Source organism: Thunnus maccoyii, chromosome 24 (assembly GCF_910596095.1).
Source record: "Thunnus maccoyii chromosome 24, fThuMac1.1, whole genome shotgun sequence".
Classification (NCBI taxonomy): domain Eukaryota; kingdom Metazoa; phylum Chordata; class Actinopteri; order Scombriformes; family Scombridae; genus Thunnus; species Thunnus maccoyii.
Genome location: NC_056556.1, coordinates 12,858,896 through 12,874,540, shown reverse-complemented (window position 1 = coordinate 12,874,540; position 15,645 = coordinate 12,858,896). Strand labels below are relative to the sequence as shown.

General features: G+C 38.5%; 1 protein-coding gene across 2 annotated transcripts in view; it reads left to right on the top strand.

Annotated features, from left to right (window-relative positions):
• LOC121892341 (FERM and PDZ domain-containing protein 4-like) overlaps positions 1-15,645 on the top strand; it is a 72,917-nt gene that overhangs the window by 52,514 nt on the left and 4,758 nt on the right. For both annotated transcript variants that reach the window (XM_042405341.1, XM_042405342.1), the window contains exons 4-15: positions 1,433-1,535; positions 2,938-2,983; positions 4,667-4,771; positions 5,069-5,176; positions 6,002-6,133; positions 7,727-7,846; positions 8,339-8,475; positions 10,103-10,229; positions 12,979-13,068; positions 13,235-13,417; positions 13,571-13,709; positions 14,205-15,227. In XM_042405341.1, the coding sequence (XP_042261275.1) occupies positions 1,433-1,535; positions 2,938-2,983; positions 4,667-4,771; positions 5,069-5,176; positions 6,002-6,133; positions 7,727-7,846; positions 8,339-8,475; positions 10,103-10,229; positions 12,979-13,068; positions 13,235-13,417; positions 13,571-13,709; positions 14,205-15,227 (2,313 nt within the window). The remainder of the gene's footprint in view (positions 1-1,432; positions 1,536-2,937; positions 2,984-4,666; positions 4,772-5,068; positions 5,177-6,001; positions 6,134-7,726; positions 7,847-8,338; positions 8,476-10,102; positions 10,230-12,978; positions 13,069-13,234; positions 13,418-13,570; positions 13,710-14,204; positions 15,228-15,645) is intronic.

Below are 15,645 nucleotides of genomic sequence, written 5' to 3'. Positions count from 1 at the left end.
AAATGCAGGTTATGCAGATCTTCAGTTTTGACATTTAACACCAAGCATCCTCATTTTATGCATACAGTTTTATGCACAAATGTGTGGAAACATATAGTTTTATAGCTATCTTGTTTTGCAAGAACCAAGAATAGTATTATATATTCTTTCACAGTTGCAATCCTGATCTGAGGAAGGCAACTGTACACTGTTTCCTGTTCCAGTCACATTTCAAATGTTTTTAATCCAACAAACTGTAATGAATAAAGTACTAAAGTTGTATTACAGTTATTTCTATGAACAATACTAAGACAACAGTATGTAAACTATTTAATGGGCTCTGCTTTTTTGTTTGTTTGTTTGTTTTTTGGACTCTTTCCTGACTTAGTCTTGAGCTTGTTTGGACATGGACATTCAGGCTCTACCCCTAACCCTAACCCTAACCCCAACCCTAACCCCATTTAGACAGTGTATTGACTCAATCACAAAACTGCTCGGACTTGGACTTAGGTGATCCTAACCACATCCCTGATTCCAAACTGCATATATTGTCTCAAAGAGGAATCCATGGATCAGATGATTGACAACAAGAAAACTATTACACAAAAACTACACCAAAAACACTTAACACTGGCAGGATGAGATATTGCTGCAAGAGAAATAACATAACTGTACAAAATCATCTGTCTTTGACGATTTTCCAGATTTCTTAAAATAGCAAGTTCCATCACCTCCGGCTATGCTAGTGCAGCTATGATTGTACAGAAATCTGAGAGTTTGCTCTTGTTGAAAGACTGCACCGAGTGATTTCATTAGTTCCTCCTTGCTGGTTGAAGTGTGCTAATCAGTGCAAACAGTTGCTGTAACAATTGTTTGGAAGGAAACCGTGCTGACTGTTGGCTTCTCCAGCCTGTAATTGAATGAGTAAGTAGTATTGATCCCATGTGAGAAAGAAAATTAACACAAATTAATGTTTTGGTTTGTTTTTTTCTGGAAGGGTTTTGTTGATGTTCATTTTTGTTGATTGGGTGATTGCCGAATTACTGCCAAACCACTGCTTACAGACTCATATCAAACGTCTGTTCTAGTGGCTGCAAAGACAGACACTGATTAGGCATCTCAATAATCAATTAGTGCTGAATTCCAAGCAGACAATTGAACTAATGAATATTATATTTAGAGCTGTTGGCCAAGGAAGGGAATACATGTGCATGAAGAGACTGCAGTTGATTAATGCTCACACTTAACACCCATTACATGAGTCAGGAGGCAAACACACACAAGCAAAGTAGATCTATTTACAGATTACCTCAGTTACAAACACACAAAATCACACATACACACACACACACACATGTTGGAAGTGTCCAATCACCTGTTCTGCCACTGATTCATTGACTGAAACTCTTTACCTGCTTTGATAGACAACTTGTGTGTGTGTGTGTGTGTTTAGGTGGTCCATCAGAGGGGAAGCTGTTGCCAGGTGATGAGATCATCATGATCAACGACGAACCTGTCAGTTCAGCTCCTAGAGAACGAGTCATCGACCTTGTCAGGTAGATACAAAAACCTCTGTGATCTATCTAAATCAAAGCTGTACTCATTCAGTTCAGGTTAATCGTGGATTTTCTAAAGAAGAACTCTTCACTTAATGTTATTGATAACATTTAAAGGGCTTGTCTACACATATTACAAAAAGACATAGTGTTACTCAGCTTTAAATATCCAGCCATACACATTGTTTGGTCTTTGTCCAGATTTTGAGATATCCACCTCTAAGATTTCTGCCAAGGAACTTACTTTGTGGTGCTCACGGCAATGAAAAAAATGACATTTCAAAAAAAGTCCAGCAGCTCCATCTTTTTCCAAAAATAATGTTCACAAACCTTGCTGTAAACAGTTTTCATTGAAATGACCATATACCGAAGAAATAGTTGACGAAAAACGGTTGACAGTGAGGTCTGTGGATTTCGGGGGAGTAGTATTTCTGGAGGAACACATTTTTTCAAACGTAATTTATTTAATGCCATAAAAATTCTGTTTGTCAATTTTCAATAGTAGTATGATGGTGGCACAACTCTCAGAGGTAGATATCTCTAAGTCTAAACAAAACTGCCTGCATGGCTAGACGGCTCTAATGCCACTCATGGTGAGTGAGAATGATTTGGGTGAACTAGCCCTTTAAAAGAGTCATCAGCTATAAAATCCAGTACTGTGTGCATAGACATATTGTAATATAATGTTACATTATGTGGGTCATTTGATACACTTATGGACTGCATTGCTTTAAAAGTCTATGTAATATTAAGGTAAATTAACTTTGTATTCCAGTCCACAAGCTGTGATATTGAATTTTGTCTTCATAAAACATGGAAACCAGTTTGAAACACTTGAATCAACAGGTTCAATATTAAATATAACAAAAACTGTCAGTGCCAGACAAAGTTACAATAAAACAAAGTCACTATCATTAATTTGCTTTTAAAATCAACAGTAAATTAACAAAACTATGCCAAGCTCTAATGAAGGGCTTGCCAAATTTTAATAATGCTTTCCACCTGTTACCTGCTTTATTTGAAGTGTAGACACGGAGTTATTCAGAATGAATAGAAATAAATTAAAATGAAAAACAGTTTACCGTGACAGGAAATATGGTTTCTGTTTGCAGGAAATACTGTCATGTTTTGTAAATGAGAATTTGAGTGTTGGCTATGTGTGTGTGTGTGTGTGTGTGTGTGTGTGTGTGTGTGTGTGTGTGTGTGTGTGTGTGTGTGTGTGTGTGTGTGTGTGTGCTGGTTTTAACTACGTGTGCTTGTAAATGGTGATTGCCAGAGGCGTCTCATTCTATTTCACCCAAGCTAATCAAGACCCTATCGTTTGCCTGACACTGTTGTTTGCTGTGATTGTTGCTTTTTGATGATTTTGTTGATTCTGTGATTTGTTGTCTTCTCGCTTCAGGAGCTGCAAAGAATCCATCATGTTGACTGTTGTCCAACCGTATCCTGTGAGTAGATCAGCTCTTGTAAATAATCTTTTGTCTCTATCAGATATATTTACCAAAAAGGTGCTGATATTAAATTTGAATTCTATGTATTTGAAAAATAAGTTGCTGCTCTGAATACAATGTTTAGTTTTCATTTACTGCCTGTGCCCTCTTTGTTCACTAAACACTCCATTCTTTCACAATATTTAAATATTTCAAGCTGCTACAGTTTGTATTTTTAAAAAATGAACATACTTTTGCCACAATACTGGTATACCTTCATATCATTATCTAAAACAATATCATAGTCATGATGATTTAATATCTGCTGTCTCATCCCAGGGATGTTGTTAGTGCTAGCATTCCTCTGAATTTTCACAAACATTTAAAAAAAAATAAAAAATTAACCCTATAAAGGACATTTTCTGCCCTTGAAAGTATATTTGGGGAGCTGTAGATTTGTGGCTTGCACCTCCCGTTTTCTTTGAAAAGTTGAAACTGGCCTGGACTCTCCTGCAGGTTTGTAAAACTCCCTGCTGCATTTAAATAAAAAGTCTTATGACAGTCTATATTTTCTTATTGTCACTGAATCCCATGAAATAACCAAAACCAACAATGCACTCATCCTAAAAGTTTTGCCTGTAAAGCCAAAGTCCAATGTATCTCATTCCTCTGTGCCACAGACCTTCATTGTTGTCCAAAAACATCAACATTGTTGTCCAGTGATCCACACTGTCTCACTAGGTGACATCTTCCTTCATTATGATAAACATGGGCACAGAAGATGACCAAACAATCTCACCTCAAGCTCCATTTAGTAGCTGTTCTTGAGCTTTAGATAGTATCACGTGATCTTCATCAGCAGATGGAGTTTGCTTGCTTCTGCTGAATGTTAAATTAAATATAAATTAAATATCATTTTTATTGTTTTATTAAGTCAAGAATAAACTTAGCTAATGTGGGCGAGAAGTCCTTAAAGTGCTCAGAAAATATGGAAATTTGCTAATTTGTGCTGATGAAAATCATGTGATATGATTGAAAGCTCCTAAATGGCCCTTAAAGAAGAATGTTTTTTAACTGCTGTTTCCAAGACCAAGAATGAACTTTGAAACTCAATGGGACCTGCTGTTTGTTTGTAGTCAATCCAGCCTAGAGCACCAAATGTGTATCAATCCACCACTATTAATAGTTCCCAAACCATATATTTGTGACCTGTTGGCGTTGAGTGTGACAGACATGGTATGGAAGTCGGAGATAATTGAGAGACAAACTAACAGATTGCTGGGTTTCGGTCTTTTCATCGGATTTGTCAACAACTATAAAAATACAGAATGACAGCAGTCTTATCCTTTAAAGGGGGTAAAATGATGATCCTGTGTTCCTCCAGCTAAATTTATTCATTTTGCTGCAAGCTCCTCCTAAGTTTGTGTTATGTTGCACCAGGGTTGTGTTTCTGGTGACCAAAATTGATGGTAGTTAGGACTTCATTTAAAGTTACGAGTAGAACTTTAAAACCACAAATGGTTGTAATGTGCATAAAAACTGTTTTTTTCTCTTGCTTTGTGCATGTGTTTATGCTTCTCCTTATCTCTCCCCATCCATCTGTCTCTCTCTGTCTTCCTCTCCCCCTGCTCTCTCTCTCTTGCGCTCTCTCCCTCTGTCTGTCTCTCTCTCTGTCTCTCTTTTTGGACGGTTGCCTCTTAGTCCCCTAAATCAGCGTTCATCAGTGCAGCCAAAAAAGCCATGCTCAAGTCCAATCCGGTCAAAGTGCGCTTTGCAGAGGAGGTCATTATAAACGGCCAGGTTCCAGTCAGTTCTACCACACACACACACACACACACACACACACACACACATACACAAACTCACTTATGTATGACCTATAAAAGCAATGCCAGAAGGTTGTCACTTAACACACTTAACACGTAAAAACATTTCAGCTGATTCCAGATAAATAAGACAATCACAGGAATGTGTTAGACTCTCAGTTACACTATCTATAATTTCATTAATTCCTTTCACGTATTAAACCTCACATGTCTGCTAGAGCATTAAAGTGAAAGCAAGTACCAGAATGAAAAGACTGATCCTATTCCTCCTTTGCAGAACCCGGTGAAGGACAATTCTCTTCTGTTCATGCCAAATGTCCTGAAGGTCTACCTGGAGAACGGGCAGACAAAGTCTTTTCGCTTCGACAGCAGTACCTCTATCAAGGTGTGTGCGTGTTTGTGTGTGTGCAATCCACCCCTTAAGGCACACTTAACGAAATTAGCAGTCTCTGCAGCATCTACAGAGAGAGAAATTCATTTAGAGTGCAAATTTGTGTGTCTTGATACACACACACACACACACATAAACCATGAAATTCAATCACTTTTTGAGTTCCATTTGCTTGAGCACCTCATTTATTCAGGAAAGGTGGCAAAGAGCATATTTTCCATTTTTGACTTGTTGATTCTTATTCAGTTGCAATCCACTGTGGCTCCCACTATGGAATTTAACTTCCCTTTGAGCTTCACGCTAATAAAATGTCATCTTAACATGGCCTTCAGTCTAATACTGATTCAAAATATTATTAACTTCTTGACCCTTAGATGGTCATTGGAACCTACTCATCCATAGGTGAGTTAAAAAGGACAGAATTCACTGTTTTTTTGTTAATATTAAATAATCTATATGCTACATATGGTGGTGCTGATGTACACTATTGCCCCACAATGCAAAGGAAAGGAAAAGCAAAGGACATATAGGAGCATTGAGATCTTAAAAAAACTGACTCAAACTTGCAGATGATGTTGAAATAGCTCAAGGAAGCAAAACAAGTGTTCTCTTTGCTTTTTATTAATTAAGTTTAATTGGCAGTGGCATTTCATAGTCACAGTGGTGCACATATTGCATCATATCCTGTTAGTACAAAACTTAAAAGTACATTAATTTCTTGTATACTAGCTGCAAAAACAGCATGCATACACAATATGTCATTTAGCGACAGTAGACAGCTATTTTAAAGAAATATTTTTTGATGTGTTTTTACTTCAGGATGTGATCCTGACCTTGCAAGAGAAACTGTCAATCAAATGCATCGAGCATTTCTCCCTCATGTTGGAGCACAGGACTGAAGGCTCTGGAAGCAAACTGCTTCTCCTGCACGAACAGGAGATGCTTACTCAGGTAGATGTTTCCTACTATCATTCACTTATTCGGTTTCCCACCTTACTCTCTCTTTGTCTCCTCTTTTGTGTGACACACTCACACCTACTCACACGCGTACATTCCTGCTCAGTATTCAAGCGGCATTTGGAGCCCCGGCGTCATTTATCAGCACTGGCACAGCAGGGGCGACAGCTCACATTACACCTACCCTCCCACACGCAAACACTCACACACACACACACACAGATGCACAAACACCATGTACACACTCATCCACAGTGCCCGCTCCACTTTAATGAGGTTGCAGGATCACAACAGGACAATTTTAATATTCGTACCACACAGTTCAGATGTGAAGCTCTGCACGTGGCACACACACAATGGCAGATGAATGTTTTAGAGCCGCACTTCTCCGACACACTTGACGAAACACACACTGTATTGTAATACACCAGAGTATCATCCGTGCTGACAGGTGTATGGCAGAAGGCTAGTAGTCGTTGAACTGAAAAATAAACTCTCTCGCCCTCTCTACGCTTGCACATTAAATAATTTATAAAATATGTTCAATATTTAAAGGATGATGTTGGTCTTGTGGTTGTTTTTTTTTTTTAATAAAAAATGGAATCAAATGCACAAACAACCACTGCAAGCAAGTTCTTTTTTTTTCTGGGTTACAGATGCTGAATTACACAACCATGTCTTTAGGTTAGGTGGTTTGAATAACACTCATATGGGGACAATTATTTCCTACTACTGGCCCACAATAACATGACACTAATGTTGCTGCTGCCAGTGCTACAACTGCTTCTATAATCGCCAGTGACTGACTCAAGTGTTCTACATACAGAATTTTATCTGTATGTATCTTCTACTTTTTACTGCATTGAATTTATTTGACAGCTATTTACTTTGCAGATTTTACGCCCCAAAGGGGTCAAAATCATCTCTTCCCTCTCGGGCAGTGACAAGATTAAAATGCTGCTACAGTACATGTCAGTGCATCAATAATAATAATCACATAATATAAGATATAATAACATAACACTGACAGAGCCCATTCTGCTTCAGTATGAGTGTTTTCACTTATTTTGCTGATAACACCTCCGCATATTTACTCAAATACAATTTATAATGCAGGATTTTACCTGCAATGGATGATGTTTTTATTATAATATTGCCACTTTTACTTAGAGTGTTGTACATTACAGTTCTATAAAGCTGGAGGACTTGCGAGAGATGAAAAATATCCTGACTGTATCAAAAAACACTATCCTACATTTCCCATAATGCCTTGCCTGATAGATTCCCAGATCCTGCTTGCCCCCAGTTTATAACGCAGGCTTTCTGTTATAACCATTTAACTATATTACACTACTACTGTTTATGTACATTACAATAGACATTACATTGCATTACTACTGTTTGTGAAACTTGTATGTTTCTACAATTACTACTACTACTGCTACCAGCAATATGCTATTATTTAAATTTTCTTCATCAGTGCATGTGCTATTCCTCTCTTTATCTCTCTGCCTCCAAATGTTTATCTGATTTCTCCTCTCTCCTTGCTCTTTCTATCTCCCACTTTTCTTTCCTGTGTGACCCCAGGTGACTCAGAGGCCCGGCTCTGACAAGATGAAGTGTTTCTTTAGAATCAGCTTCGTGCCCAGGGACCCCGTGGAGCTGCTTCGGAGAGACGCTGTGGCGTTTGAATACCTCTATGTACAGGTGAGCAGTAGCGTTAGCAAAGTCTTCCAATTGACTTTACAGAGAGTAAAACTAACGTACTATAACAGGCAAATAATGAATAATGTGATTACATTACTCATTTAGATAGAGAATGGATCCTTTCAAGACAAAATCTTTATTTGCAATTTAGGTCTTCAAATAAAATCACTTGTATAAACTACCCCTCTATCCAAAAAAATAAATTGCTTCCCCATAGGATTCCTCTGATAATTAGTCAAGTGAAATTGCCTGAGAGAAGGAAAGCTAATCATCTTTTCTTGTCAGAGTTCATTCATTTTGTGCTTCTGAGTCCTTCACTCCTAAAAACTGTTTTCCTTTGAAGGAATCTCAAGCCACAAAGGTTGAGAACAACTTATTTCAGCTCAGCAGGGGTGCACTGCTACTTGAATTGCTCTTTAGAGAGACGAATAAGCCCCGAAAACTGACTTTAGGATCCTTATGTAACTTGTGTTACTTCCTGCTTTGCTGTAGAGTTGTAACGATGTGGTCTTTGAGCGGTTTGGTCCGGAGCTGAAGTATGATGCCGCGCTGCGATTGGCCGCGCTGCAGATGTATATCCTCACCATGACGACCAGACAAAGCCAGAAGGTCTCTCTCAAATACATCCAGTAAGTTTGTGTGTGTGTTTTTGACACTGTTAACATGAACTGTCGTAATGCCTGGAGCTCCTCTATCAATAATGAACAATAGGCTTTTTTCTAAAAAAGTTTCTTTGATGGGTCTACAAGATGGTGACATCTTTTTTATAACTTTGTTCATTAAACAATCACATCACAGTCCCCCACACTAAATGGAAACTTGTGTCACATATCACGGCCTTCCAGAACAGCCGATTTTATTTCCTGTCAGCTCTCTACTGTCACTAATGATTTAGTAAAAAAATACAGCTATGTGGTATAAGTGAGGTGCCCTTGAAAAGGCACTTCTTACATACTAGATCCCACAGAGCTGTCAGGGTTGATGACACAAAGAGGAAATCAAGCTGATCCTGAGTACAAATGTGCAGTGTGTCGCCTACAATTCTAAACTCCCATCAAAGCAAACACGTGCTTTTTTTTTTTTTTTACAATGACGATACAAACACCAACTCCTCATCCATTCAGACGTTGATGATAGTGTGCACCTCCGCACAGCTCTGTTCCAAAATGAATATACAATACGTCAGCCTGTGTGTCATTACCTTGACAGCTTCATCTATACACGTCCGGGGACTAGCTTTTATTTTGAGTTTTCTTTCAGTCACACATCTAGTCTCACGGCTATTCATCTAACAGATTGAAGCCTTGCTGTTTTCTCATGCACTCTCACTTTCTGTGCATTGTCAGGTCTGAAATGAAGACCATTCTTCCCATGCTGTTACTGAAATTTGTCTATTGACAAAAAAGATCCCAAAAATGTACAAGCTTTTTATGACTTTAATTTTACAATTTTTTGCAATTTATTATGTTTTTATTTATGGAACAAGGTTTATAGCTGCGTCATGGTGCCAATTTTAAAAGTGATTTCTATGAAACAGTATGCATGTACTGTACTTCCACAGTTGACAATGACAATGGTAGTGTAGATTTTATATGCATTCACCATTCAAGTATTCAAATAGTTTACAATTACATCATTCAGGTATATTAAGTGTACTGTATTCAGACACAGAACAGATAAATGTACCCTGTTTCATATTAGGTTAGGTATTACAACTACTATCTTTCTTTTTTAGGGAGGCGATGGGAAACAGATATATAAATATATCATATATCAAATCTTTGCTCAAAAAGTAAAAGTATAAAAAACAGAACTACAACAGCTTCAGGAAACTTGAAGTGCTTTTTAATTGCACAAAATCCTTTTTGCGTGCAATTATGCGATTTAAAGATTAAACATGCACATTTGGAGCCATGTGGAACAATGAGTGTGCATAGGCTGATACACTTGAGAGCAGAAATGGATATCATGCATTTTGCATGATATCCATGTACATTTTCATCCTGATTCGAACCAATTTTTAAAAAACCTAAGAAACATTTTGGGGATGTTGTCCTACTGACAAAGCACTTTCCACAGAAAAAGTTCTCCTTCTGAAAGTTGATTCAATGTTGTGTTCCGTTACTAACAGCGTGTTTGAGAGTTTATGTCATCCAGAGTCTAGCTTTTGACTGTTAAGTATTTAACCCAGGTCCAGGGGAAGTACTTTTTTTCCCATGGATGACTTTAATAGTGAAATCAATCTCCTCTCAACAGAAAGGAGTGGGGTTTGTCACTGTTCCTGCCTCCTGCCGTGCTGTCCAGCATGAAGGAGAAAAACATCAAGAAAGCTCTGACGCACATCCTCAAGACCAACCAGAACCTCGTGCCTCCAGGGAAAAAAGTAACCAGCTCCCTTCGTCTTTCTTTGCCCTTGTTAATAAACTTCTGACACACACACATATGCACACAAACACACTCTCTCTGTTTTCTGATGCAATATCCTAAAATAGCATCGCTGCCATGCTCAACCTTGTAAAGGTTCTCACCCTTGTCAACCTAGGGCCCTTTGTCGAGCTAGACCTTGAATGCTAATGTGAATAATAAGCAATATGCATTTTCAAACTGTGTGCATAATAAGATATTCATATTCACACACATGTCTCAGTCAGCGGCCGCTGATGCAACTACAGTTGAACTTTTTTGCTCTTTGTGAAACAGTTTTGACTATACAAGCAGGTGTTGGTCCACTCATTCTCAAACACCCGCTTTAACTTTGACACGAACAAATCAGCAGCTACGCATGTCAAAACAATTAACAACAGTGCAACAGTTTCAACTTTAGCAAGTCATTTCCTTTCAGCTGTCATGCAAATGATGTTCCCGAAAAAGTGAGTAGCACTTAAAGCAGAAAATTAGAATTCTTTTAGAGAAGACACAAATTCTTCCAAAGTGAATTATAAGTGCTTTTGCCAAAAAAGTACACTGAAAAGCGTGTTCATGTTCTGCCGACAACACTACACTACTCCTGCTGTAGTTAAATGTGCAGTACTTATAGTTGATCTATGGACTGACATTTGGAAACACACTGGTTAACCACGCCGTTGCACTGGCTGACATGTTCCTTCATTGTGATGAATATGGGCACTGTAGTTTATTTTAAGTCCAACTAAAAGCGTCATTACATTTAAATTATGTCCCTCTTCAGTTTTCCATCGTATAACTGATGAATGTGATCTGACATCCATCACAAAATCCTTACGCACTGTATGGATAAATCAGATTTGTTCCTTTATATATAATATATATTAGTGCTGGCCTCAGTTTGTGACTCCCATATGTCACCATTACATTTGAGTCAGAGAGACAAGCATCTAATTCTCCTGTGATCAACCAGCGATCTTTGGAAAAAAACAGAAGGTTGTTCAAAAACACTTACCTCTATTCTGAGTTTTATCTTCATTTCCAGAATCCTTAAATACTCTTCTAACCATCCGGAGGAAAAAATATGTCATCTGCTGCACAATGAAAAAACTTTTAATCTGTTTCCCAAATTGTGACTGTATTTACTAATCCAGGTAGCTGGAAATGACATATTTCCTGGCTCTTTTTGTGAAACAGAAGCAAAATATTAACAAATGATTGTGTATGAAAATATTAAATATTGAAAAGAAACATCAATTTATACCAATATAACTGATTCAATCTCAGTTCATGCTGCACAATTTGAGCAAGGAGATTTGTCATTTTTGGCTACCATCTTTGTTTGAATTAGAAAAAAGAATGCAACTTGGAAAACAGGTGAAAAATATTTTTGTATCACGCAATAGACAGATTTTCTTTTCATCTAGATGGTTACCAGAGTATTTGAAGATTCTGGAAATACAGAACAGCAGTAAGTGGGGCTATAAAAGGGTTACATTTCAACCCAACCCAGTAAATGTTTGTATGTTAATCTGGACACAAGAGAGTATGTTCACAGTATGTAGCATAGTGTGACTAGTTAACAAATACAAGCAGGCAAATTAGCATTGCTCTATACCCAACATATCTATCTAATACAGCTTCATCCAATTTATTTGCAGAACAGAGTTTACCCAGCTTTTCAGTCATGCAGTCACAGGCATAATGCACTGCATATATGTGTACAATGTCTATAAAATGTCAGTCAAAGCAGAAGGATATTGATCTCTCCGAGCCTGTGCAGTATGTTGTGCTGGCTAATGATTTGTATTCACAGTGGCAGTTGATATCCATTCTATCCATTAGGGAGAAATACAGCCAAGCAGCACCAGTGAACTGATGTGCAATTCAAATGTTGACGCTCCAAATCAGCTTTCTCATTACGGTCTTAAAGTTATCACTCAGCCTTCATCAAAAGAGGCTGCTTGCTCAGTTTTGTGCAAAGGCTGAGCAAGAATTTCATAAAAAAAAATAAATAAATAAAAATTACTTTTTCATGAAGATGTCTGGTTTTAACCAGCAAGGTCAGACACTCCATTAATCTTTTGTTTATAATGGCAAGGTAAGATATTACTGGAGTATACTGTGGACTAGGCATATTCTTAAATTCACATGTAAGCACCACATCAGAGCAATGTACAGTAGATAGAGTAGCATGCAGGTCTGGTGACACATAACTGCAATCGTTTTTATTCAACTGCTCTTACATTACAAATGTACAGACATTCAAAAAAGAACCATATGTATCTTTTTTTACAACATGCAAATTGCATATAAAAAGAAACAAAAAAAAGAAATGCAAAAAAACAATGTAAATTAAAAAAAACATAATCTGCTTTTTATAGAAGTGAATATATAAAACTTGTCAGGTCATGCATATATACAGTACATGTCTCATTGCAGTGGAAGCCTCAGCCATGTGCTTTGAATTTTGAAAGGCCCATAGACCTAAAGTGGCCATACTGAGGGATCCACATATCCACGTAAGCAAGCCATAAAGACTACTGCAGTGGAGCGGCTCCTTAGATTTGGATCAGATTTAAATGATAGGGGATATGCAGTAATGGAAAATCAGTGGTCCAGATAAAAGAGTGCTTTACATCCTGGGATTCATTAGAAGACAAATGCATCTGTTCAGGTTGAAATGAATTTTGTATGCTTACTAATGTATCTCACTTTTCCCTGTCCAGCTGACTGCATTGCAGGCCAAGGTGCATTACCTGAGGTACCTCAGTGAACTCAGACTCTATGGAGGGAGGGAGTTCAAATCAATACTTTTGGTAAGGCCATTAGTTCTGGAAAGGATTTGTTAAAGTTTGAGAACAAACTTGAGTTTGGAACTGCATCTCTGTAGTTGCTAAAACCTTTTAGGACAAAAGTTTGACATAATTGATTGGTTTTTGAATTGCTTTTAACTGTCCTATTCATACACACTACTTTCTGTAGCAAGGGGAGAAACAGACAGAGGTGACACTGTTAGTGGGCCCTCGTTATGGCATCAGTCATGTCATCAACACCCGGACCAACCTGGTGGCCCTATTGGCTGACTTCAGCCATGTCAACCGCATCGAGATCCTCACTGAGGATGAGACCAATGTCCGACTGGAGCTGCATGTTCTTGATGTCAGGGTGAGCTCAGTTCTGCCTGCAAACAGAAGTACCAGCAAACAGTATTTTGTCCTACACAAATTATAGCATCTGCTGTCTATCCTTTCCTTTTTTTTTTTCTTGTTCTGCCCCTTTCCACCATTTCTTTCTTCCCCCATCTGTTTTATTTTACAGCCCATCACACTGATCATGGAGTCGAGTGATGCAATGAATCTGGCCTGTCTAACAGCAGGCTACTATCGCCTCCTAGTGGACTCAAGGAGATCTATCTTCAGCATGGCCCACTGCAATAGCACAGGAGGGGATGACAATAGTGAGTTATTAACATGTGTGCACATATGTGTGTGTGGTCAAGATAGTATGGATAAAAAAAAATGAATGAAAGCCCCAGTTTTAAGAGATCTTATGCTATTGTTTTTTACAAAAATTGAATCTTCAAAGCCTCTGTGCAAGATCATATACCAGATTCTATCCATAATTACAATTTTAAAAAGTCAAATTCATTTGTGATGCAAATGTTGAAGAGACAAAACGTATGATCTTTGACCTGGCAGAAAGCTCCATAAAAAAACATTAAAAATTGAGAAGTTGATGAACACTCTCGCTCTGACACATTTTAGAAGAAAAAGACTTAAGGCTAGATTAAATGACTTAAATATTAATGTTTTACAGTGCTCCATAAAACCGCCAATGTCTTGAAGAGAGTACTCAAAAGTCTAGTGAGGAGGAGGCAATTCCTTTAAAATTTAATCAACATAAAATATAAAACAAAAAAAGTAATAAAACTATGTATTGCTGCTGTCTGCAGGTCAGGATCGTGTCCTGGAGTGGCCATACAGCACATCTTTGGGGGACAACGAGGAGCCATCACCCAGCCAGAGAGAGGTCTATAACAGGGACTCTGAATATTCAGACAATGTTCAGAGAGAAAACAGCATCTCTCCATACTTCCATGAACCCCAAAACCCTGACAGAGACCTTGGGACACGGAGAAGTCCTTTGCCCCCTCCTCTTCCCCCCGCTACCAGACACAAATCTCAAGACTCACCTCGGAGCGCCAAAGTGTCATTTATTTTCGGAGGAGACCCACCTTTGAACAAGACTAAGAACTTAGGCTATGAAAGACTTTTAGAGAGCCCTGAGGTACCTGAACACAGACCGCTCTACTTGCACAACAATACAGACTTTCGGTCACAGGATAGGGTGCCATTTCAATTCAGTGGTCTGACACATGTCTATAGTAACATTATAAGTGAGGAAGGTGGTGAGGAGCCACTGCTAAGAGATCTTTTTTATCGTGACACAACGGATGATGCAGAGGACGACGACGATGCTTCATGCGAAGAAGACTCTACTGGGGGGACACCAGTGGGTGATGACAGAGGAGGTGGAGATGAAAACTGCGGTAACCAAGGAGGAGGGTTAGCCACGGCAGCCGGCAAAGCTACCTTCCTCACGCTTTCTGGTTCTACTGATGACATCATTGATCTGACATCACTGCCTCCTCCTGAGGGAGACGACGGCGTTGACGATGACGAAGAAGACACACTGCTGCAGACGCTCAATCTTGCAATCGCAGCTCCACCGCCAGGCTTTCGGGACAGTTCAGATGAGGACGCAGCACCCGAGGGAAGGCCGCTAAGCACACGCGACAATGATGATATACCGGTATCGTTAATTGATGCCATTCCAACACGTGGAGAGGGAGAAAGTAGCAGGGGAGGGGAGAGAAGGCTGGAAAATGCAGTCATGCACACTCTACAGGCACTTGAGTCTCTGTCTGTATCTGAACAGAGGCCTCCCCCTCCACCACCCAACAGTAACAATCCAGGTCTGTTGAATACTAATGCAAGCGCAGTAATGTTTGATCGCCATTATTCATGTATTTTGTTTATAAGTGGTTTTCTGATATTTTTACTCAGATTCCAGCATAACCTACCCCAAATAAATCCTGTGTCTCAGTCTATGATGTTTGATTCTCTAATTTAATATCATTTAGACCACTAAATGATTTAATTTGTGTTCATTTTATCAAAGCTATCATTTGCTCTTTTTATCCTGAGTTTTTTTCCTCTAATGGGTTTCTCTCTCTACCATTTAGCTTTAATTCTCTGTAACCTCTTGCCCCCTTGAGTTAGTAAACTATCAAAACACATCCACCTGAACAAAAAACATTTGAATAATGTGCCCTTTCATATATATGTTGTCATAGCCCTGTGTAATATTTAAAACAGTACACATTTAAAAGC